This window comes from Ochotona curzoniae, unplaced genomic scaffold, assembly GCF_017591425.1.
Source record: "Ochotona curzoniae isolate NIBS_2020 unplaced genomic scaffold, NIBS_Ocur_1.0 scaffold_4506, whole genome shotgun sequence".
NCBI classification, from domain to species: domain Eukaryota; kingdom Metazoa; phylum Chordata; class Mammalia; order Lagomorpha; family Ochotonidae; genus Ochotona; species Ochotona curzoniae.
The window spans coordinates 77621366-77647557 of record NW_024467119.1 but is presented as its reverse complement, the minus strand read 5'-3'; the positions used below and the strand labels follow the sequence as shown (position 1 = coordinate 77647557).

The 26192-nt window shown below is 41.1% G+C and overlaps 1 protein-coding gene and 1 pseudogene across 1 annotated transcript in view; both read left to right on the top strand.

Annotated features, from left to right (window-relative positions):
* The window catches only part of SH3D19 (SH3 domain containing 19), a 212628-nt gene that overhangs the window by 85254 nt on the left and 101182 nt on the right, over positions 1–26192 (top strand). Inside the window, exon 2 of the mRNA XM_040967439.1 lies at positions 13239–13278. Coding sequence (XP_040823373.1) covers positions 13239–13278 — 40 coding nt within the window. The remainder of the gene's footprint in view (positions 1–13238; positions 13279–26192) is intronic.
* On the top strand, positions 14061–15941 carry LOC121147256 (annotated as a pseudogene).

Here is a 26192-nt window from a genome sequence, read left to right as displayed (position 1 = left end):
GAATGCGGACCTCCTGTTTGCACTCCCTGTGGGTCTTAATTTTCCTATGTTCTTCAAAAAAAATCTGTCAACTTATTTTGGAGATGAGCTTTCAGCTGGATCTATTGTTCAGCCTTTCTGCTTCATTTTTTAGACTCACAATCACATATGATTTGTAAGAATTGCTTCTTGCTCTCTGGTTGTTGCTCCAAGGCAGTCTTCTTTTGCACATGCAGTATGCCTTTTCATTTATGAAGATATCAACTAGAATATCTTAAATATTCTGTTGCCTAAATTTTTCTCTTTGATCTAGAATTGGTGGTACATTTTGGTCTTTTATATTGATTTTGATTAGATATGTGTTTAATGTTAATTATTAACTGCATGTTTATGCATAAAGGACTTAGTTGACTGATGTAGGGAATAGATTTGTTCCTCTGACATAGTATCTTCTTAATGGTGTAACTGACCATGCCAACCAGTGTGCAGATTGGACATGCCAATTGGTGCGTTTTCCTATGAAAGAACAGGAAGTCAAACAGAAAAGTCCCAAAATTGCTGAAATGGGGAAGTAGTTGAGAGATGTGGTGTGTCTAAAGTTGGGTTGGTATATTGTACTTACCTCTAAGAAATGACTTTCCTCTATAGTTTCTCAGTAGTTTCTGAGTCTGGAGTTACTTTAAATTCTAAATCACCTTACATTCTGCACTCTTTAATTGGAAGTCAAAAGTCCTCTCTAGAAAACTAATTGAAGCCTAATTTCACCAACTTAGCATGAATGGCAGTTTTCTGCATGCTTAAAAGTAAAACCTTGGCTGGCTGTGAGGTGTAACCGTGGAGTAGGCTGAGCAGTGCCGAGTAGCTGGATTTGGCATCCTGCCTGTCTTCGTGGTTGCCCACAGGAACACTTTCCTACTCTGTGACTCAGAGGGAATCTCGGCTCTCACTGGGAGAGATCACGATTCATCTCTGATGCCTCAGAACCTGGTTTCAAATTGCTCCGTATGTGTGGTTCAGTGATGATTCTGATTCTTGTTTTTAAAGTGTTGTTACAGTTCCAGAATTTATTTTGTTAACCTTTTACATTTACTGGGGAGGAGATGGATGTGATTGCTTGTTCAGCCATCTTCAGCCCTCAAGTAAATATTTCCACTTGTTAAAAGGAAAATCTTAATTTTATTTGAAAGGCAGATTTTTACAGAGAGAGAAGGAGATAGAGAGAAATAAGGTTTTTCATCTGCTGGTTCACTCCCTAAATGTCTGCAGTGGCCAAAGTGGAGCCAATCCAAAACCAAGAACCAGGAGCCTCTTCCAGGTCTTGCATGTGGGTGCAGGAGTCCAAGGACTTAGGCCATGCACCTTCACCTGGAAAGGCCGTATGAGGAGAGCTGGGTAGAAGTGGAACAGACAGGACATGAACTGGCACCCATATGGGATGCCGGCATCACAGGGCATGAAAGTGGGATTTCCAGTCCTCTCAGATGTAATGAAAAGAGTGAGAGCTTTGGGTTTCTTAACATCTAGGTTAAAAAATTCATATCTCATTACTTTGTGTTTCTGTGAAGATTCAGCATGCATTAAGAATTCCTGTAACATAAAACATTTGATGAATAACAGCTGTCATTGTTAGGCTGCTAGCCAATTTTCAAATTTATCTCAGTGTTTTTGGTGACCTAGGAGCCAGAGAAGCGAATCAGACTGTTAACTTCATTTACTGCTGTGTGATAATTACATTGCCTTGTCCTCTCCTCTGCCCCTAAACAGAACCTTTTCCACTGTGTGACTAGTACAGGTTTACTAATTCTGCAATTCTGAAGTAGCGCTTGAAAATGCTTTCTTTTCAAGTCAAAATTATCTGAGGATGTTGCATAGTAATGCATCATCTGTTCCCTGAATTAATAACACCTCACCCCGTACAAAAGAAACACCACAAAGGCCTTTCGGCTTAGCTGATTTCCAGTTCGCAGAGGTGGGGAGGTCACCTCCCTCAGTATATGCAGCAGCAACAGCAGATGATTTCCTGTGTGTCCCTGGACCAGGTGTTACAGGATATGCTAATTCTCTGTCTTAAAGAGCTTGTAAAGAGAGTTACAGTGTGAGTCAAAATCTGTGTCTGCCATTGTCCATGCCTCAATGATGGACATATGACTGTTTATGAAGAACTATACTATAGTAATGATATAGGGGAACTCAGTGAGGGGTGTGGATTTGGGGAGCAGGTAAAGGAAGTCCTAGGACCTATGGAACTGTATCATAAAATAATAGTAAAATTTTAAAAACTGTAAGTGCTGAGTACTTATTTACGGGGGATAGGGAGAAGGCATTATTCTGCTTGTGGGAGATCAAAATAAGGCTTCAAAGCAGAGATGGTAGATGACCCGCACATGTCTCTTTGCATACAGCAATTTTTTGTGTCTTTGGAACTGAGAACTTCAGAGGCATTCTGCATGGTGAAGAACACAATGAGCTGCTTGCGCATTCTGCTTGTTGCATCCCTGTATTCTTTTGAGAATGATTATGTGGGAGGAAGTTAATGGGGAGGAGGGAGATGAATAGACTAGAGTCTGCAAGAGGTGATGTGTTACATAGAGAGTATGTTCCCTAATCTTAGGTTAGACAGTTTGACAAGATGCAGATGTGGTTTGATATTGTCTAGATTAGAGACCAAGAATCACCCACCATGGATTAAAATATATTTTAAATCCATGTCAAAAAAATCCTCATCCAAATAGAAAAGGTTTGCAAAGCTGAATGTTCTGACACCAGAGCAAGGTTCCTGGTGTTTGAGATATGGTGGTCTCCCCACTGTTTCTGCCTCGTAAACAGGTGAGGGCATCTCTTAACTATAGTTATTTTTGACATGTGTTCTTTTTATAGGGTCAGCAATATAGAGGATCATATTATGAGATCTGTATAATAACTAATAGAAAAGGGAACAATCAAAAACAGGGGTTTTACCCTTTAAAGGAAATACTTTTTTTAACCTGCAATACCTGAAAAAGTAGCAGGTGATTAGGGGTGTTATCCATCCTTTGACACTTGAAATAACAATTTTAATTTTTGTTTTCTGGATTCTTTCTCGCTTTCTTGGAAAGATTTGTTTATTTATTTGAAAGTTATAGAGGGGAGGAGGGGGAGAGACACACCAAGAGAGACCTTCATCCACTGGTTCAATACCCAAGTCGCCCTGATGGCCAGACCGAAGCTAGGAGCCAGGTAGAACTCCAGACACTTGGGCCCTCTTCTGCTGCTTTTCCCATGCTGTTGCCAGGGACCTGGATTAGAAGTAGAGCAGCTGGGACCCATATGGGATGCTGGTATTGCAGGTGGTATTTACCATCTCCTCTGTTTACCATTCTTGGATCATATCTTACTCCAGCTGAGGTTTATGACAAAACCCTTAAGAAAAATCTTTAGGAATGACTTAATATTTTGATTTTGAGCCTAATATTTTTAATTTGGCACTCCAGGGAATACAGCTTTCTATTTAACTAAAAGACCTTCATTCCTCCTTATATCACAAACTTTGGTTTTTGAATGCAATTGTAGAGGTAGGAGAATGAACTTGAGGTGGAAACAGTGAGGAAGATTGATGTCTCTCTGTCCTTGACGTGCTAAGCCAGCATCTGTGCCTGTTCCTTTCCCCACCTTGCTTCCCAGGACTGAGCAGCACTCTGTCACATTCTACATGTCAAGGCTATGTGATAGATACTGTGAGTGTTCAGTGTGTTAGAATCAGGCACTCCCTCCACCCCAAGATGTCCAGATCCTATTCTTAGAACAAATCAATCAACTATCCCAACCAATTTTTGGCAGTGAATAAATTGGGCAAACAGAGACTCTAAGATGAACTATGTCAACCAGTGGATTTTGGAGAAATTTCATCGTGCTTGGAGTAGCAGGAACAGTGGTAATTTGGAACTGTTGAACTATTGAAACCTCATGAACAGGACAATCAGAGCATGCCCCACATTGAGGACCCTGTGTCGGGTGGCTGGATCCAGGGTGCAGAGGTGTTTGGGAGGCTGGGAGTGGCTTCTCCCCTTATAACTCCCCTTCCCCCAGATACAGAAAGGAAAAAAAAAGAATGTGGAAATGGTGGTCTCACCCACTTTCCTGTAGCCCTTGACCCTAATCGTGCTAATGAACTACATAAAAATCATTAAAAATAAAAATAATTTTTTAAAAAAAGAACCTACACATGTTACCTTACCTGGCAAAGGAGAGCTAAGGTTGCTTATGTGAGGAAATTATTCTTTAAGACCCAGTATAATCATCAAGATCCTTTAAAGAAGAGCGAGGCAGAAAAGGAGGTCAGAGTCAGAAGGAAATTTTAAAATTCCCTGCTGTTGGAAAAGGGGTCCACAAGCCAAGAATTGTGCGTAATTTCAGGAAGTTGGAAGAACAAGGGAATGAATTATTTCCTAGAGCCCCTAAAAGGAATATAGCTTTACAAATACCTTAATTTAGTTCCTATGGTGTGTGTTTGTTTGTTTTTAGGTGAGAAATCCTGGTGTTGTCTTTTGATTTACTCCTCAAATGTGCACAATGGCTGTGGCTGGAGTAAGCTAAAGAAGGGAGCAAGGAATCAATCTGCTTCTCTCATGCAGGTGGCAGGAACCCAGTTACTTCAGTTATCACACTGCCTCATAGGGTCGGCTCCAGCAGGAAGCTGGGGTCAGGAGCCGGAGCCTGGTGTTGAACAGAACTCTGACATGGGCTGCAGGTGTTTTAGCTGGTCTTTGAACCTCTAGATAAACACCTGTTCTTAATTTTAGCTTTTATGATTAATTTTTGGTGGCTGACTTCTGGAATTGTAACATAATACATTTTGGGGACTGTAACATAATAAATTGAACTGTAACATAATAAATTTTTGAACCACTATGTTTGTGGATAATTTGTTAAGGTAATCATAGGAAACTAATCCATAATGCTGAAAAGAAACAGGGAAACAGGAACAGCCACAGGAAGGTAGCTCTTGAGCTAGGTATTAATGATAATAAGCACAGTAGTAGCAGAGTTAGAATCATAGAGTTTATGTCCTAACTACAGAGCTGTGCTGTTTATACCTGTAATTCTCTATCAAGATATAGTATGCTCCATTTTGTAGTTCAAAGAACTGAGGCTCATAAAGGTTAAGTAGCTTGTACACTCACTATATTGCAGAAGTAGTATGACTAATTAATAGCTGACCATTTATTTAAAAAAGAATTTTCTTCTTTAAGAAAATTGTTTGAGAGGCACAGATACAGAGAGTGAGAGAGAAACAAATAATGAACTCCTATATATATTTTGAGAGTTTACTCCATAAATGTGTACAACAGCTAGGGCTAAGCCAGGTGGAAGCCAGGAGCTGAATATTCAGTCTAGAGATCCTGCATGGGTGGTAGGGACTCAGATACCTGAGTCATTACCTGCTGTCTTCCGGGTTATGTACTGGCAGGAAGCTGGAAATAAGGAATGGAACTTTGATTCAAACCAAGGCAAGCTGATACGGGGTGTGAGCACTACAGCATACATTTGACTTAACTGCTAAACCATTCAAATGAATACCCATGCTGCTGGTGTTTTATCAATACAACTGCAACTGATCTTTCAGTAGACATTTACTTGAAAGGTAAAGCCTCAGAGAAAGAGGGAGAGGAAGAGGAAGGAGGGGAAGAGAGAGACTGCAATAGTCAATGTTGGGCCAGACCACATATAGGAGCCAGGAAATCCCCATCTGGGCCTCCCATATGAATGACAGGGCCACCGTCTTCTGCCTTTCCAGTGAATCAGCAGAAAACTGGATCAGTCACTCAGATAAAGTATGCTGGCATTATGACTTAGCCACCTATGCCATAATATTGGCCCTGGCCAGCTGCCTTCTGTGGTGCACAAATAAAGTGCTAAGGATTTCACTGGCATTATCTTATTTAAGCATCTTGGGATTTATGAAACATAGTGATTCATAATTTTCCTTAACCCTTGTGCTGTTCTTTGTTCCCAGATTTGAACGTTTTCTAGGGTCTGAATTTACCTGACCAACATTATGATTAGGTTGGAGGGCAAGAGATTGGAACCAGACTGTAGATGGGACACAATGAGCTAGACAGGTCCTGATAAGAATTTAAAACAGAGGACATTGGAAGGAGAAAGCAGATCCCAGAGATAGTTTATCCTTTACTAAACATATATCATGTATATAAAAGCTTCTCTGGGGGTAGATGCTTTGCCTAGTCATGAAGATCTGCCGCGTCCCCCTTTCTGTGTGGACACTGGGGTTTGCTTCCTAGTGTGGCTTTAGATTTCTTGCTGCACACCTTGCTGGAGAGCAGATGCTGTCTCACATTGGGAAGTTTAGATTGAGTTTCTGACTCCTGGCTATGCTCCTGGGCTGATCCTGAAATGCCAGGCATTGGACATGTGTGCCAGTGGATGGGAGCATTCTGTCTGCCTCTCAAATGAATAAAATATGTATTCTATAAAACAGTTTATCTTCGATTTTGTTCTTGAGTGGAATATTATGTTTTAATGGATTAGGTACTTTGTGATTAGGATTAATTTAAGATGTCTTTTAAAAAAAAAGATATATTCGAAAGAGTTACAGAAGCAGTGGAAGGATAACAAGAGGAAGTAAGAGAAAAGAAAGAGAAAGATCCTCCATCTGCTGGCTTACACCCCAAATGGACACATCAGCCAGGACTGGCCGAGGCTGAAGCCAATAGCCAGGAGCTTCTTCCATGTCTCTCACTATAGAGAGGGAGTAACAGATCATCCTTAGGGTGATTTATTCCACAAGTAGCCACCATGAGCCTGATTTGACAGGCTGAAGCCAGGAACTTTCCCAGGGTCTCCCACGTGAGTATAGGGGTCCAGGCACCTGAGCCATCTTTTGCTGCTTTTGCCATGCCATTAGCAGGAATCTGGATCAGAAGTAGGGCAGCCAGGACACAGTCCAGTGTTCATGTGGCAGTATCTTTACCAGATGTGCTGCAACACCAGTCCCAATTTTACTAACTTTAAATCACCAAAATGAGAATATGTTACGTTATATAATCAGTTTATTGTTTCCTTCATTTATTCTATTCTGAGCACAACATATAGCCATGTCATTCACAGAAACTTCATTAGATTGTTTTAACTTTATGTGAACTTAGGGTTTGCATGAACATGTGCTCAAAGTCCTGTATTATAACTGCTTTGACATTATCTCCTTTATAACAATGCTTTTTAATAGGGGGCAGCATTGTGGTGCAGTACGTTAAGCCTCCAGACATATCCCATGTGGATGCCACTTTAAGTCCCATGTCCATTTCTAATCCAGCTCCCTGTTTAATGTGCCTGGTAAAGCAGTGGAAAATGGCCTATCTACTTGGGCTGCTGTATTCACGTGGGAGACTCAGAAGTTCTGGACTTGTGGCTTCAGAGTAGTCCAGCTCTGGCTGTTGCAACCACTTGGGTGTGCACCAATTGATAAAACATTTCTTCTCTCTGTCTCACCTACTGTCTGTGTAACCAAAAAGAAAACAAATGCTTTTTATTTATTTGCATCTGTGTGAAAGAGTGACAAAGACAGGGAGATAGTCCATCTGCTGGCTCACTCCCTGAATGCCTACAACAGCCAGGGCTGAGCCTGCCCTGAGTCAGGTGCTCCATCTTGGTCTCCTTTGTGAATCACTTGAGCATTAGTAGAAAGCTGGATTGGAAGTGGAGGTGCCTGGACTAGACCCAGCACTCTACAGTGGTATGTGGGCATCCCAAGTGGTGAATTGATTCATTTTACCACGACTCATGCCCTGATATGGCCTTTGATGCAGTTAATACGTGTGATAAGCCTGAGATATATGAACCTGCTATTGGTGTAACAGCACATTTCTCTACAGTAAACATTTTTGTATTAGTAGGAGTACACTCCAAAATGATAAAAGTGTGGCATTGTAAATACATATTCCATTAATATAGTTGCTTATTATCATGATCAAGTAGTAAGTACTGTACGTAATTATATGTGCTGTATTTTTATGCAACTGGCAGTACATATGTTTGTTTACAACAGCTTCACCACAAATATGTGAGTGGTGTATTGTGCAACTACCGTGTTAGGATGCCTGTGACCACTAGGAGATAGGAATTTTTTCTGCTCTGTTATAATCTTAGGGGACCATCATTGTATGTATCTTTGTTGACTACATTGTTGATGTACATCATATAACAAATTCATTTTTTTAAATTCTGTAAAATCTTGTAAATATTGAGTGGTGCAGAGAATTTATGTGGGAACAATACATATCTAAAAGGTAACAAACCAGGAGCTGGCGTTGTGGAACAGCAAATTAAATAGATCATTGTGATGCTGGTATCCAGTATCAGAGTCCAGGTTTAAGTCCAGGCTGTTCCACTTCTGATCCCAGATCCTTGCTAATGTGTTTGGGAAAACAGTGGGTGATAGCTCAAGTACTTGGGCCCCTGATACCTATATGGGAAACCCAGATGAGGCTCTAACTTGTCCCAGTCCTGTTCTGGCTGTTGCAGCCAGTTGGGGAGTGAACTAGCAAATGGAAGATCTGCAACATCCTTTGAGTGGCGGTTCAAATCCCAGCTGCTCCACTTCCAATTCAGCTTCATGTAATGGGCTGGGAAAAGCAGTGGAGGATGGCCTGAGTCCTGGCCCTTTGCATCCTTGTAGAAGACTTGGAAGACACTCCTGGCTCCTGACTTTAGCCTGGCACAGCCCCTGCTTGTGGCCATCTGGGGGGTGAATTAGCAGATGGAAGATCTGTCTGTCCTCTCTCTCTCTTAACTCTACCTTTCAAATAAATAATTTAAAAAGCTAGAACTTGACAGTAATGTTTCCAAATATACTGGGGATTTTGGTACTCCAAAGTGAGGGTAAGACAGATTCCCTTTACACTACTTCCTGCTCTTTTGTGAATATGTCTTCATGTTTTCATCCCTGCGGACTGCGTTTTCCACCTAATTTCAAACAACAACTTAAGACATTTCTCATGATTTGGGTTGGTAGATTCTCAGTCCAATGAGTTTTGGCTTTCTTTCCAGCTAATTGATCAAAGCCAACCCATCAAATTGTTAATGTCTTACAGCAGATTCTAATAAACTCTGAGTTGACTGTTCTGCAAGGTTTTAATCATAGCAAAAGATGATATTTGCATTTTTGCCATCTCCGTTTCAAGTGTTTGTCATAATAATAGATTCAGAACTATGAATGATTGAGTTTGTCCATTCCCAAGAAAACTATCCCTGGCAGAACAGGAGCCCATTTCTAGTATGACGTCTAAATATAAAAACATTTGGGTCCTGTGAAAGTCAACATCACTTAGAAGTTATCATGAAAAGAAAACATAAATAATACAGAGGTTTCCTAATGAGGCCTGACCTTGCTAGATTGTTACCACTCCCCATCATCATTTGCCAAGTCCCTTTAATGTATCTTGAGTTCCTACATTGCATCCCTCACGACTCCCATAGCATCTGCACTCTCACAGCCTTCAATAGCCTTAGGGCAGCTCTGTTGTGTTTCCTGTGTTACAGCTGTAGGATGTTCTTGCATTTTCACAAGTTTATTAACTAAGAAATAGGTGAGTAGGGTAGGTAATGCAAGGGGTATGCATGTTGCTGGGGGGCAGGAAGACGGGATGGCGGGTGAAGGAGAGAGAGCATCTACAAAATAGATTTCAGGGTCAGGCTCTACTTGGGGGTCCCTGGGGTTGACTCATTATCCACATGAATAATGTTTGTCAAATACATTTTTGAGTTGGGGCTTTTTATTTTTGGTAACTTTTTTGTGGAAATAGTGAGACTGAGCTAGCAAACTAGTAATATGATTTCTAAGCATACAAAAGCTAAGGAAAGGATTACAAGTGGAATTCTCAATTAAAAATTAGAAACTTTTTTAAAATTTTATTTTATTTTTATTGCAAAGTCATATACAGAGAGGGGGAGAGACAGAGAGGAAGAACTTCCATCTGATGGTTCACTCCCCAAGTGACTGCAACGGCTGGAGCTGAGCCGATCTGAAGCCAGGATCCAGGAACTTCTTCTGGGTCTGCCATGTGGGTGCAGGGTCCCAAGGCTTTGGGCCGTCCTCGACTGCTTTCCCAGGCCACAAGCAGGGAGCTGGATGGGAAGTGGGGCAGCTGGGATTACAACCAGCGCTCATATAGGATCCTGGCATGTCTAAGGTGTGTGCAAGATGAGGACTTTAACCGCTAGGCCACTGTGCCAAGCCCAAAAATTAGAAGCTCTTAAAAAAAATAGACATGTACTTTTATTTGAGCTAAAGTATATACATATATATATATATTTGAATTTTATGATACAGTTCTCTAGCCTCTAGGATTTCTCTTCTTCCTCCCCAAGTCCTCTCCTCCACTGCTGATTTCCCTTCTAGTATTAATGGGTAGTGCTTCATGAACAGTCATAAGTCCATCATTCCACTCTCAGAGTGTTTTCTGACATTGTAGGCATGGACATTGGCAGAGTCCAGCATCCTACTGTCAGGATGTATTCAACAGTTTCACCAGGAGTCCATCTTTGGTCTGGATGCAGAGATGCATACTGCACTATGTTTCCACATCTGGACATACCAGTCTCCACTACGCTTAATAGAGCTATAGTCTTAAAACACTGTTTAGAGCTAGATAAACCTTCTGTGTTTGCCATAGATCTGTTCTCATTTTACTTTCATCCAAATGTTTTGTTACTGTTGGCAAGAAAGCAGAGCCTGAATCTATCTTCAGTAATTTGTTTTGTTCAGTCTTGGGTTTTGGAACAAAAGAATAATTATTATTTTGCCAGAAATTTAGCATTTCCGCTAATAGATTTGACAGTTGCACAATATTTTGGAGTATGATAAAAATTAGCTCAAACCAAATAAATATTAAAAGAAATACAACCTACATGCCATGATCTTATTTCTGTGTATTCTACCTTAAAGATGGCTGTGTTGCAGAATGTGAAGTCCAATTATTTATATACTCTGACAGGAAACATGAAGCCAAGAACATGGGCATCATACTTGGCTTTGGTTGTCAAGAGGTGGCAGATAGAACATATTATAAATAATGGATGACATACCGTCATCTTCAAATGATCAGTTGTGTAGCTTTTTAGGAGTAATGTGTTATAAATGTTATGCATGCATATTTACATAAGAAGGTAAAACATACAACACTAAATGTAAATTTGAGAGGAAATATTTTTAAAAGTCTTCTAAGAGATAAGTTATTTTCTTGATTTTTTTTTTTTTTTGAAGAAAGTAGTTCAATAAAGAAGAACTTTGGGGAAATAATTGTATCTTAGATCAGAAAGTATGAAAGTGTAGAGTTTCCCTGTATTAACTGAGAATGAAGTGAAGCTGTGAGCTGCCTGCTTCCCGAGTGGCCACATTCCAGCTGTGCAGACTGGTCATGACACATCTGCCAATCAGAATGGCCCCTGGAGGGAAACCCTTGGATGAGGAGCCTTGTTTACATGCAGCGTGACTCTGTTTCTCCCCTCCTCTGGGGTGTTATACCACTGGAAGACCAGGGAGAAATTCTCTATTACAGTGCTAAATAAATGGCATGAATCTAGGATGACAGCCACAGCAAATGACTTTCCCGGCAGCATTTTAGTTGATCTTTAGCCACAGGTAAGAGTTGGTATTTTTGTTATTTGAACATAGCTCATCTGTATCCAATTTCTAGCATGTCGTAGTTTCGTTTGCAAAGCTTGCAGACTAAAAACTGAAGAGGAACGATTGAAAAATAATTAAAACACACCCTGTATTAATTCCTGTGACATTAAATTTTAGTACTGAAGTTAAAGCCAATGTGTTTTGTTTAAGGGAAGTATAAAACCAAGTTAAATTAAAACCGGAAAACTTTAAAAGTTTGGTAACAATAAGTCAAGCATAAAAAAATTAGAACCAGAAACATTAACATTGTTCACTTGGGGAGCTTTGTATTTAAATAAACATGTTTTAGTGTGACTATATTTTAGTCTTTTAAAAATGTCTTTGTGTATACCAGTTGTAATTTCCTTTTTTATTATGAGCCTATTCAGAAGGGAGTGGGACATATATTTAGCTGTGTAAACCCTATTTTCCTCCGATATTTCTCCAGAGGTTTGAGTCCATTTTCATCATCTTTATGCTGCTCCACCAACAGTACAATTCAGGGGAAAAAATAATCCCTTTCTAATCTTTTCTGTGCCGTTAAATTGTATTATGTTAATGTCAATTCAGAAGATAATACAGAGGAGTCTATGCTGGTAATATTCAGTGTTTTGAAATTTTAAGAATCTTCCAAGTTTTTTGAGTAATCACCTAGGGCTGTGTTTTGGTATGTATGTTACCCTCTGTTGTTACTTTTCCATAGCACCGAGGCCTTTTTATTTCATTTGCTTTTTTTTGGTTTGTTTTTGAACATATACTTGGAAAGCAGTTGTTACTCTGATTGAAAATTACCAGCCATAGATTTTGTAATTGTTGCTCTTGTGTGTGTTAAGCTTTAGTTTTATTAATAGCATTTTACACCACTTCTAAAAGCTTCAAGCTGTGGTGCTGTTATTCCTTGCCGTACAGCTGAGTTTCTCAGCCTTGGGATTAGTGGCGTTTTGATCCTTTTTGGGGGGTATCGCTGTGCATTGCAGGACATTTAGCCATGGCGCTGATCTCTGCTCACTAGAGCTTCCTTCTCCCCTACTGTGTCACCCAAAAAGATGCCACATATAGCACAGTATACCTAACTGCTGGTGAAATGAAACTGGGTAGTGGAGAGTTAAGGTCGGAGCTGTGCTGGTCTTAGTGTATTCGCAGATGTTGTTGTAGCTGACTGCTCGTTTTGTTCCCCTCCCCATTCTTTGGAAACTGCTGCCAACCATGATTCATGGAATGATTTTTTTGAGCTGAGTAATCTGTGGCTTTTCAGTTTCCTTACTTTTCTTTCCTTTGCTAAATGTCTTGGTTTTAGTAAAGTGTTTAACACAGCAAAGATCTTTTCAAGTGAAATAACACATGGAATCATGTGTTTTCCAAGTAGATGATTTTAACAAACCATAGAAAGTGTGTATGGCTGTCTTTCCTTGTGTCCTTTCTATTGTCGCTGTGAGGCAGGTCATCTCAGCTCTTGGGAACAGCCTTATGCAGGGACAGCACAGCTACCTTTGAAGAGTTCTTTGTGAAGTCCGGTATATGCTAGCTGGTATTTAAGACTTACTCTTTTTCTGGGCTTTTAAAGGAGGTTTTGACACGTGGCTGTCTTCTTTCTTTACAGATCGCAACGAACGAAATAAACCAGAGCACCGTTCCTCAAGGTAGGGACTGATGATGTGTTACAGTTCTGTGTGAGACTCCTCACTTCCTTTAGAGGTACCATAGGTTGCAGCCTGCTGTGACATTCAGAGAAGCTTCACAAGGGAAATACTGTCCTTTCTCTGAATGAAAATTCTTTATGAAACTACTGACTATTGGGAAGACACGCTTTGCTTAGAGAATTCCCATCAGTGATAGATATCTCTTCATGAAAGGTTATTTAGTTCTCATTTCTTTCTGCTGGTGATCTATATTTCCCCTCCTTCTAAAAAGTATTCTTTATGTTTTTGCTATTTTCTTAATTATAAAAGAAATAGATACTCATTGTAGAAATTTGGAAAACACAAAAATGCAAAGCATGCATGGCTGGCTCCTGCCAAAATTTTGTTGTACTTCTTTTTACACTTCAAAATTTTTTTTCTAAGATATATTTACTTTAGTTGAAGGAGTTACATAGAGAGAGGGAGAGATAGAGGGTTTGCATCCACTGACTCACTCCCTGTATGTTCACAATGGCTGGAGTTGGGTCAATCCGAAGCTGGAGGCCGTGAGCTTCCTCTGGTCCCCCCTGTGGATGCAGGGGCATAGAGTTAGATCAAAAGTGGAACAGCCAGGACTTGAACTAGCACTTACTCAGGATGCCAGTACCACCGGCAGAAGATTAACATGCTATACAGCTACACTGGCCTCTCTTTCTAGGCTGTTAATGTTACATATGTACATGTGTTTATTCAGATTCCTTTCCAAGTTCTTGGTAGGCCATTTCAGATGGTCAGATGGTCAGATGGTCAGGGAGATTGTATCAGTTAAAGCTTTTCACCACCACACTGAGAGTGTTTCACTGGGCCTTCACCAGCACCGACCAGTGTTTTTAAAAGTCCTTCTCAAACTGAACAGGTGAAAAATTCTTTCTCTTCTAGGCAAGACTGACAAGGCTATATTAAATATTGTTTATCTATTTTATGGAAAATTATGATTTTTCTAATATTGGTTTTTCATTATACATATTACATTCCCTTTTCAACACATTGTGTGTAAAATGTAAATTCCCATGACACCAACCCAGCCTGGCCTGGCTTGGCTGAGGGGAGGAGGTGGGTGGATACAATGGCAGAGGCTGGGCCACAGGTATCAAAATGGTACAGGAAGAACCTGGGAGTTCATACTACACCCCAGCTGTGTGCCAAAGTGGTAAATTTATGCCTACCAGTGTGTTCAAAGATATGGGGTTGAGTGAGAAAAAAAAATCCAAAAACATCCAGTAGAAGGGTGTGTTTCCTGGCTGCAATACGGAGAAGATTGCTGATAAAGTGAGCTCAGAGGGGCCAGCACAACTGGATAATCTTTTACCTACAAGTGCCAGCATCTCATATGGACCCTGATTTGTATCCAGGCTGCTGCACTTCCTGCTTGTGGCCTGGAAAAGCAGTGGAGGATGGCCCAAGACCTTGGGCCCCTGTACCCACATGGGAGACTTCTCCTGGCTCAGCTCCAGCTGTTGCAGCTATTTGGGGAGTGAACCAGCAGATGGGAGATGTTTCTCTCTTGTCTCTCCTGTCTATAGATCTGCCTTCCCAAATAAAATAAACGCCTAAAAACAAAACAAAAAATTCCCAGCTCAAAGCAGAAATCTAGGAGCTTGCAGCAGTAGGAGCTGTAACTTGACCAACACAAGACGTAGGTGCAGCAGAACATTGGGAATGTCCCAGAGGATGTTCACAACAGCTGCTTGGCCTACATGACTCATGAGGACAGCTGCACACTCTTGCTGCAGGCACCCTCCAAGGTACCTGCCTGCAGGTGCCCAGCCCAGGATCTCAATGGGCAGAAGTAACAGATGTGCTTGAAGATTATGAGCAGATTTTTCAAGGTTCTACTGGTGAAAGGCAGGGGTGGAGCTCCCCGCTTGTGGTTCTGCCCCTGGAGAGCAGTTCGAGTCCTCCTACTTCTACCTGCTCTCCCCAGCCTCTTCCTAAGCCTGCCCTAGCCAAGCCCCAGGAGGCCTCCTATACTGGCAGTCTCCAGCCGACCACACTTACCCTTGTCTCTGGCAGCACCCAAGTTCAGGGAATGGCTGACCCAAGAGCTGAGAATCACAGTCAGTGGTGACTCTGGAACTGAGAGCAAGGACAGTGGTGAGCTCACTTCCCTTCCCTTGGGTTAGACAGTGTTGAACACCTGGCCACTATGGTCTTCTGCCCTGCTAGACAGTAGCAGCTGCAGCATCAGCAACAGTTTGGGCCCAACCCTTTTATCTCCATTGAACCTCTGAAGGCAGACAGCACAGGTCTTCTGAAACTCCCTAAGGAGCTGTCAGAGGCCAGAGGTCTTTGATCCCACACAAGAGTGAGAGCATGAACTCAGAAATATTGGAGGAGTTTGTCTTCAGAAGTGTTTCCTCCTCCTCTTTCTCCACCCCTTGGAGACCACAATTGCTTCTGCAACCTGGATGAGAGTGAAGGTGTTTGTGATCTCTTTGATGTATCTGTTCTCCGCTTCTGACAAGGCACATGCTGTGTGTCACTGGAACCCAGACTGACCTCCTACCCCAACCCCTTCGTAGGCTGAGAGCAAAAATCTCCTGCCTTCCCCAGCCCTCCCTCACTGCAGTTTTGGCCACAACTCCCGCTCTACATTGGCACTTATACTATGCCACTGAGTGGGAGAAAGGGACTCTACCCCTTTCACCAAAGAGCCAAATTTTCACTTCTCCTTTTCTGAAACCTTCCCGAACCCAGGTTCCACTGCCACCTAGTGACACAGGCTTGCCTTCCTCCCTCCCCGGGCAGATTGTTCAACCCCACTTCCCTGCTCCTGCTAGTCCCTCTTGCTCTAGTAGGGAAGCATGAGTAGGATTTTTTGCAGCAAAAGGATATTGTAATGTTTGTACAGTCTCCAAGTGAATAGAGAGCATGCTTAAGGTAAATATATATATATATATATAATAATTTATATATGTACAGATTATGCAATGTATTATCTGTATATATATAATCTGTAATAAGCTCATTACTGATATTACAGATTACATTGCAATGTAATCTGCAGAAATTATCAATAAAAATCAGTGAGACTTCATCTAAGATAACTATGGCTGGATCTTCATAGTATTGACTGATTTTGGCAGGGCGGAGTGAATATGATGTGCATACTTTAAGATTCTCTGTGTTGGGCCTGGCAGCATGGCCTAGTGGCTAAAGTCCTCGCCTTGACGCGCCAGGATCCCATATGGGTGCCGGTTCTAATACCTGTTGCTCCACTTCCCATCCAGCTCCCTGCTTGTGGCCTGGGAAAGCAGTCGAGGACAGCTCAAAGCCTTGGGACCCTGCATCCGTGTGGGACACCTGGAGGAGGTTCCTGGCTCCTGGCTTCAGATCAGGGTAGCACTGGCCGTTGTGGTCACTTAGGGAGTAAATCATCGGATGGAAGTTCTCCCTCTCTCTGTCCTCCTCTATGTATATCTGACTTTCAAAAAAAAATTCTGTATGTTTGAGTTTAATCTTTCTGAGTTTTGATAAACATATATTTATGCATCTACCACCATAATCACAAGCTGATTGATTTTTTTTAAGATTTATTTTATTTTTTATTGGAAAGGCAGATATACAGAGAGGAGAGACAGAGAGGAAGATCTCCTGTCCGATGATTCACTCCCCAAGTGAGCGCAACGGCCAATGCTATGCTGATCCGAAGCCAGGAGCCTCTTCAGGGTCTCCCACGTGGGTGCAGGGTCCCAAAGCTTTGGGCCGTCCTCGACTGCTTTCCCAGGCCACAGGCAGGGAGCTGGAGGGGAAGTGGAGCTGCCAGGATTAGAACCGGCACCCATATGGGATCCCGGGCATGCAAGGCGAGGACCTTAACTACTGCGCCATCGCGCCGGGCCCCTGATTGATATTTTTTTAACAGGAGGTTAAAAATGGTAAAAGAAAGACTGAGCCAGGTGACATAAAAGGCTAGAAAGTACTTAAGATAGTAAAACTAGGACCCATAAGACCTTTGACATAATGAAGTTTGGACTAAATTGAGTGCTGTTTCAGTACTCAATAGAAATGCTTAAAACATTAATAGAACATAAAAATGTGGGAGAACTGTGATTTAAGCAGTGTAAATATGTTTGGAAAAGATGTAAGAATTAAGTTCTTCATAAATTCAGCATGAATAAAACAAATCTGTGCTCCACTCCAGAGATGCAGTTCAGGAAGTCTGGAGTAATTATTTCAGATCAATTTATTAAATGTTACCAGTGATTCTGCTGGTGAGCCAAGCTGGAGTCCAATGGTCTGGAGTTTAGGAGTTGAGTTGGGACAGGGAGGAACAAAAACAAAAGATTAGGATAAAAGTCAAAGCTGAATCATCAGAAGACTAGTATGAGGTTATCTAGAGTGTGCTCCCTGGCTCTGCTGCCTGGCTGGCATGTGGCCACTCCCTTTCTGCCGTGTCATTGCCAGTCTCTACCACGTGTTAGACCAGTAGAGCCACCCGACCTTGGACCGTACACACCCAGCTATAAGCCAGAATGAACCTGCTTCCTTTCGGAGTTGCTCCTATCAGATGTTTTCGTTAAAAGTACTGAAAGCTAATACCAACTGTTCTTTGTGTCCATGAGAGTCCCACAGGGCAAAATGGACATCTGGGGGTGGAACTTCTGTACAGTATGAGGAAGAATTTCCCAACAGCTTACAAAAGATAGAACGGGCTATTGTGTGGAGGGATACTGTGAAAGAAGAGCTACAGAAACCAGCATTAGAAGTAAAGATTCCTACATGGTTAAGTCACTGTTTACATGACCCTGCCCCTTTTCTTGCTTGTTAGCCAGTAAATATTTGTTGAGAGTTTTCATTGTTGCTCAGGACACAGTAGAAAACACAGAGAAGTCTCCAGCTTCATGGAACATCCATTGAGAGTGTGTTTAGTCTGAAATCAAAAACCAGTCTTCATTCTTCTGTTTCAGGCGATGCATGGTATTCCTGTGGCTACTGGGAAAGTGTTCTGATGACCCTTTAATCTCTAATTTGTTAAGACTGGGTTACTGAGGGACTATACTATTGTAATAAAATAAGGGACATCAGTAGAGGGAGTGACGTGGGGAGGGTAAAAGGGGGAAGCCCTGAGTCTATAGAACTGAATCATGAAAAACAATAAAAAAGGACTGTGTCGCTATGGAGTGAGAAGTTCATAGGAGCACTTGGTATAGAGCTCTTGTTGAGCACGTGAATGTCAGATCTATTTGAAAAACAAGAAAGGCAAAAGTGTTTTTCTCTTGCAAGTTGAGAAGAGGCTTACTCATAAAAGCTTACCCATGGCTGCTACTGAGTGTGTGTTTCAGTAACAGCAACAAGTGTTGCCTGTAAGAAAGGAGAAGCATTGTTTCAGGAAAGGCCATGGTCTTCTGTCCAGAGTGTCTCTAGAGACTGAGGGGCACCTCTGCTTCTGCCATCTTTAGCTGATCAGGGCTGCCCTTCCAGGCCGGCAGAGCCTCAGGCATCTTAACACCTGCTGTGTCCACAGAGCAGAAAGAAAATAGAAACAAAAAACCACTTCATTTGGGCTTTTTGTTTTTTTCCGTTTTTCGTCAGGCCACTCAGCAGCAAGAATGATTGGCTCAGAGCCAGAGTTAAGAGAAATGCATTTCTCTTGTCTGTGCCTCTACTAGACCAGCACTCACAGCTTTCACAGTGAGAGATCAGTAAATCTGGGATGCCTGACTGTTGTTTCACTTCAATGTGGAAATAAGAGAAAAAGCATAACTTAACAAGGTAAAGGAAGAGTGGTGCCAGTAATAACACCCTCAAACAGAAAAACCGAAGCACGTTGTAAGGATGTGTAATAGGTGTGGTAGATGGGGTGCTTTGAGTATTCTGATTTAATGTTGATTTTTTTTTTTTTTGCTTGTTACTTGCTGACCACTAGGGAAGTCAGACCTGTCTGGATTTTTGTCTCAGTCTTACTAACTAACTGTTTCTCAAATTGATGTTCCACAGAGCACTCTTCTGTAGATGGCAGATGTTCATGTATAAACTGTCTTGTGAAATGCTGAGTTAAACAAAATCAAACATTTTTTTAACTTTCCCCAAACATGTCAGAATCTGACAGTACATTATTAAAGTGAACACCATCAGTTAAAAAATTTCTAGCTTCTGATTCCTGTAGTTATCAATAATATCTAGAAAACTGTGCCATGGAATAACAGCTTAAGAAACTAATTAGAGGGAAGTGGAAGCTAAAGATAATAAAGATAAGCAAGGCCTGTGCCATTCAGTATCATGAATGGAGAATTAAGAACTCTTTGTACTACAGCGTCAGCTATAAATAATAGCTACATCTCAAATGTTTGATTTTATATGAGGAAATAATTTACAAAGGCAAAAAAAAAGAAGATGGCAAAGCAAAGAAACTCAAATTTGCTTCTCAAGTTACCATTTAGGGCCTGTCGTGGTAGCCTAGCAGCTAAAGTCCTTGCCTTGCATGCCTGCACCGGCATTCCATATGGATGCCAGTTCTAATCCCAGTGGCCCTGCTTCCCATCCAGCTCTCTGCTTGTGATCTGGGAAAGCAGTCGAGGATGGCCCAAAGCCTTGAGACTCTGCACCCGCATGGGAGACCCAGAGGAGGCTCCTGGCGCCTGTAAAGTGTTTTTTGTCTGTTTTTTTATTTATTTGAAAGTCAGAGTTATACAGAGTGGGAGAGAGATGTTTCTTCTGCTGATTCACTCCCCAAATGGTAGCACCAGCGGGAGCTGGGCCAGGCTGAAGCCAGGAGTTTGGATCATCTTCCAAATCTCCCACATTGGCTCATCCTCTGCTGCTTTCCTAGGTGCCTTAGAAGGGAGCTGGATCGGAAGTGGAGCAGCAGGTCTGGAACCAGCAGCCATGTGGAATATATGCATCACAGAAGGCAGCTTTACCCACTATTCTAGAATGTAGGAACTCAGTCATTCACGTGTATTTATATATTGTTTCTGTTTTTGCATTGTAACATGATTGTTTCTAACCAGGGACTATATGACAAAAGAGAAGCAATCTATCACATATGGTATTTTTATGCGATACCTGTATGTGATGAAAGTATAAGGTGATGACTAGTGAACTTAGGATATTGACTATCAGAGGATGAAATCAGGAAAGGATCTGTAGGGAGCTTCAAGTATTATCCATATTGCTTTATTTCAAAAACTTGTTTATTTGAAAGCAGAGTTGCAGAGAGAGGGATAGGGAAGGGAGTGACAGATCTCCTGTCTACTGGTTTACTCCTCATATAGCTACAATGGCTGGGACCGGACCAAGCCAGAACCAGGAACCAGGAGCTTCTTCTGGGCCTCCTCCTGCATGGATGCAGGTATCTAACTACTTAGGCCATCTTCTGCTGCTTTCTCAGGCTCATTGACAAGGAGCTGGATCCAAAGTGGGGTAGCCAGGACTTGAACCACCACCCATTTGGGAAGTACTGATGCCACAGGCAGCAGCTTTACCCACTAAGTCACAACACAGGTCCCTGCTTTATTTTTTAAGCTAAGTGAAAGTTTTTGGTGTTATCTAGACTTCTTTTAAAATCCTAGAAATTGTTATAATTTGAAAATATTAAATAATATTTAGAGTAAATGAAGGGATGTTTGAATGTGTCCGTAGTATAGATAGATAGATATAGATATATTTCTGTGAATTTGTCCTTTTCACCTAAGATGATTTAGAAAGTTTTGCTATGTCAGTTTCTACTTGGTCATTTTTTTAAACTATTGCATGGACTTTTCAGTGTAGCTATATTATAATTTATCCAGCAATCTCTTATTAATAGTATTTAGATAGTTTCCATTTCATTACAGTTAGAAATAATGCTACAGTACACATCCCTATGTTTTATGTCTGTGTGTATATGTGTAAGAAAACATTTGGTTTTTTTTTTTTCTTCCAATATGTGCTTTCTTCTTAAATTTCCAGTGTGATTCACAATTATTAAAGGTGTTAAAATATATACGCCCACAGGTCTGTTTCCTTACTGAAGTCTCAGGTAGCTTCATGATGGTTTGGTGTGCTCCAGGTTCAGTGAGATTCATGACACCCTCCCTCTCAGCACACACATAATAATCAATATTTCTTTATTTATAAATGTGGCCTGAAATGGCCCCTCAACCAGGAAGGGACTCAAACTTAACCTGCAGAATATTTAGAAGATAGAATTCTGTACAATTAGAATTAATAGTTAGTAATGTTGAAATCAGTGAATGTAACAGGGTCTTGAATCAGCCCTGTTGCTCTTAGAAAAATGTTAAGGATTTTATTTTGACATTTTGCCATCACCAAATTAGGGTTTAAATAAATGAGCTAAATGCAAAAAATTTAACTCTTTTCTGCTCTCCTCCTTTCTAAATATGTATATTAAAATGCCATGCTCTGCTGGGCTTAGTTTAACTACTATAAATTCTGTAATATTTCCCTGCCCATATGTTTTGCTTCTTGTACCTCTATAAACTATAGCTTGTGTGTAATTACTTTCTGGCATTATGATTCCTAAGTTATAAGAGAAACATTACTTTTGCTGTAGCATCTGTAATGCTATCAACAAGATGAAAAATTAAAGTGTATACAGATTTTGTGCAAAAAAAAATATCCTTTTGCAATGGAGATGTCAAAGGAGTATTAACATTGTATGCCAGCCTACTGAGAATATATATTGTGTTATTTTGTTGTGGCTTTAAGAAACGTAACTTTAGCATCTGCCACTGCTGTGATGAATATGGTATAAAACCTTTATATGGTCTATCAGCCGGTGAATGACAAATTTGAATCAGTTAACCTACTACTGCTAGAGTATTTCCTCTGCAGGCTCCTCTAAAGTTGTTTCAAATTAAGCTATCAGCAGGGAGCCAAGGCTGGTGCAGCAGCTGGTCCCAGGTTTGTTACCTACTTTCACAGAAGAGGGGCCTACAGTGGTCATTTCTCAGTGGTACAGGAAGCCATGGCTCCTACGTTTATTCCTTCTAATTCTTTCCTCTCTCCCTGATGTCATATTTTATATTTCATATTAACTCTTTAAGTTTCTGCAGTATAATTGGAAAAAAATCATTTGTGCAGTTACACAGAATGTGCTTTCAAGAGCCTTTAGCCTAGTGAACTTTGCATTTTTGTGACTCGGCTCAGTGTGTCCTTAGGTTATGGTGTTATTCCAACTAATAAATGTCCTTGGATAGCTGCACTTTGAATTTTTATTTGAATGTTTTCCTTTACTGCCACTGCATGTATCACATTCTTTAAATGTGTTGTTCAGTACTAGAAACCAAACAGTGCTTTAATTCCTGGAAGAATATTATTCTGAACAGAATTAGTTAAAAAAAATATCATTCAGTTTCCCAGTCACCTCCCTTCTCTTATCAGCAAGCTGTTATTGATCAGAAATCAATCCTGTTTTTATAGGTATATCCTTCTGGAAACCAGAAGTGAGTTATGTTCCTGATGATATAATTTTAGGGTTGATTAGAAACTCCTTTGTGCAATAAACCAGAGCATTCATTTCTGCCCTGTAACAAACATGTTTTTGCTCCCTCTGAGCTCATTCTAGCTGAGGGCTGACTCCAGAGAGGCAGAGTGTGCACCTGTCCTTTTGCAAGTGCCCCAGGATTAAGACAGGCATGCTGAGGCATGTGTGTGATCCCCCCTCCTTTGGGGCAGGTGGATCAATCAAAAATCAGTACCCTTGATAATTAAGGAAATCAAAAAACAAAAATGTCCACTATCTAAAGGCTTCAGAGTAACATTGTGTCTAAAATCCAAACATCCTCTGTAACCCTCTTACCTCAAGATAATAGCAACTTTGTCAGCTCTCTTGAACAAGCAGTGGTCCAGGGATGACAGGCAGGATATAAAGCTTATCATCATCCATTATCCAGTAGATTGTGTAGTAAATTCTGAAAATAAACTTCAGGTATAGAAAGTTCTTGTAAATAGACTGCACTCTTCAAAAGTTTTCCACGTGACAGATTACCATTAGCACAATTGCTCTTAGAAAAAGTGAAATTATATGTTCAAATTATAAAACAAAACAAATTTATTACGGAAAATTTTGAAGAGAATTCTAAACCTACAGTTATATTTTGATGCTTTTTTCCTGGTTTTTGTTTTCTCAAATAGTAGATATCTTTTAACATACTCATGAAAATGTTCAGAAATGGTTATTCTCATTTCATTATATCATGAACATTTTCTTGTTTCAGTGAATATTCTTTAAAATTATTAAATTTTAACTACATATTACAAACACTTATTGTAAAATGTTCGTAAAAATACCAAAATAGAAAACAAAATTGAAGTCACTGATAGTCCAGTGGTAACCACTGTAAGACATATTGATGATTTTACGGGTTTTTTTCTTACTGCTGTGTATTCTTACTGCTGGTTCACCCCAAAATGACATTAATGGCCAAAACTAGGCCTGTCCAAAGCCAGGAACCTTGCACTCTCTCTGGGTCTCCCACATAGATCCAGGGAATTAACCCGGGAGGGCCATCTTCTACTGCTTTCTCAAGCCATAAGTGAGAACTGGATTGGAAGTGGAGCAGCTGGGACTAAAATTGGTGCCCATATGGTATGACAGTACTCCTGACAGAATCTTCACGAACTATGCCATGTTACTGGCCTCTAAAGAGTTAGAGTTAGAAAGAGGGAGGAAAAGAGAGAGAAATTTTGTGAGAATGAGTCTTCAATGTCTGATTCATGCCCCAAATGACTAAAACTGGGCCAGTCCAAATCTGGCCTCTGTATTGATTTTTCCTAGCTGCAGGTTAATGTCATGAATAGATGTATTCAGACATTTTCAACTTCCAGTGTTTTCCACATATGATGGGTTTAGTGAGACAACGTCCCCCCTTTATAGTTATGGAGCATCTGCATACTTACATACTTCCTTAAAGCTCATTCCTACAATTAGGGTATATTTTGCAGATCCTCTGTTGCCCTCTGTTACTTATGGACGGACCCAAGGTTGGGGGGAACCAGGAGGAATATCGTTTCTATAAGTTTGGAGTTAAACTTAGCTCATTAGAATGATCAGCTTCTTGGGTAAGGTGTTGAGGTACAGAAATTCCATATCAGAGTATTGATTTGATTCTGGCACCTCCACTTCCATTCTGGTTTCCTGTTAATGTGCCTGGAAAGTAGCTGGTGGCCTAAGTACAAGTACTTGAGTTCTAGCTACAAACATGGAGACCCCGAAGAAGCTCGTGACTTCACTCTGGCCCAGTCCTTGTTGTAGGCACTTGGGAAATGTCCCAGAGATAAAAAAGCAATAGCAGCAACTGCAAAACAATCTATGTGTGTGTTTTTAAAATGAATCTTTTTAAAATGGATGACCAGGGGCTAATGGCTGTGGTTGAACTGCTACCTGCCTGTAGCACCAGCATTCCCATACAAGTGCTGGTTGGAGTCCTGGCTGCTTCCAGTGCAGCTTGCTGTTAACATGCTTAGGAAAAGAGCAAAACATGGCCCAAGTCCCTGGATCCCTGCCATTCATGTGGGAGACCTGGAAGAAGCTCCTGGCTCCTGGCCATTGTGGCCACCTGGGGAGTGAAGCAGAACTACTTTCTACCTGGGTTTTGTATGGATCCACAGCCTCTGGCACTCCACAGGTCACCTGGTAGAAGCATAGACAGCTACTACATATCCCTGAAACTTGTATTTAAAATGAGGACTGTTTGTGCTCTAATTTGAAGAACTTTTAGGATGATTTATAAACAATAAGGAAAAAAAATACTCTGGGAACCAGGCCCAAATTTGGAACTGAATTTCCTTGGGTGAGTTTCTAATTTTTTTTTTTACCACAGTTTCCCTAGTTATAAATGGGGCTGATTATAGTAGGTGTCTGTTAGGGTAATTATGAAGATTAGTTGGTTGCCATATCAATCAGAGGTCAACCAGAGGAACAGAAACTAGTAGATGTGTATTACGAGCTTTGTTGCGAGTAATTATTAATGTTGTTGTGCTGGCTGATAGGTAAGTTACAAACCATAGGGCAGGCCACAGAGAAGGGCAGGTTGGAACTCTTAGACCAATGCTGCTGCCCATAGGTGCTGTTTCTTGTCATTAATGAAGCCTCTGCTTGGTTTTATTATTTTAATGTGAATTTACCTATTTGAAAGACAGAGTATCAGAGAAACGGAGATGGAATGATTTTCCATCCATTTCATCCACTCTTTGAATAGCTGCAACAGACAGCTGGGTCAGGAGAAACTATGAGCCTGGAACTCCACCTAGGTCCCCCAGGCTTACGGCAGGGACCCTCTTGGGCCTATCCTCCGTTGCCATCCTAAGCTCATTAACAAGAAGCAAGTGAGCCTGGACTCATCAGAGGTCTGTTTGGGATGCCCATGTTGTAAGTGGCACCCTGCTCTACCAACAGTGCCTGCTCTTAACCCTGCTCAAAAGGCCTTTTCAACTGATTACATCAGACCCACCCAGATTTTCTGCCATCCTTAAAATCAACTACTTATAGACTTTTAGCCAATTTTTAAATTTATTTTCATTAGGCAGATTTACAGAGAGAAGGAGAGACAAAAATCTTCCACTGGTTCACTCCCCAAGTGGCTACAGCTGATGGAGTACTTAGCTAATCCAAAGCCATTAGCCAGGAGCTGCTTCTGGGTCTTCCATGGAGGTGCAAGACCCCAAGACTTTGGGCCATCCTCTACTGCTTTCCCAGGCCATGAGCAGGGAGCTGGTTGGGAAGTGCAGCAGCTGGGACACAAACTGGCGCCCATATGGGATACCAGCCCATGGAAGATAAGGATTTAGCCACTGAACTATCATGCCGAGCCCAGAGCCAATTCTACCGCTTAAAAGTTAGTGTTTGAGTAACTGGAGAAATGATCCAGACAAATTGACATGTAAAATTGAACATCAGTTTCTCTGGACCTCAAGAAATCAGACTAAAC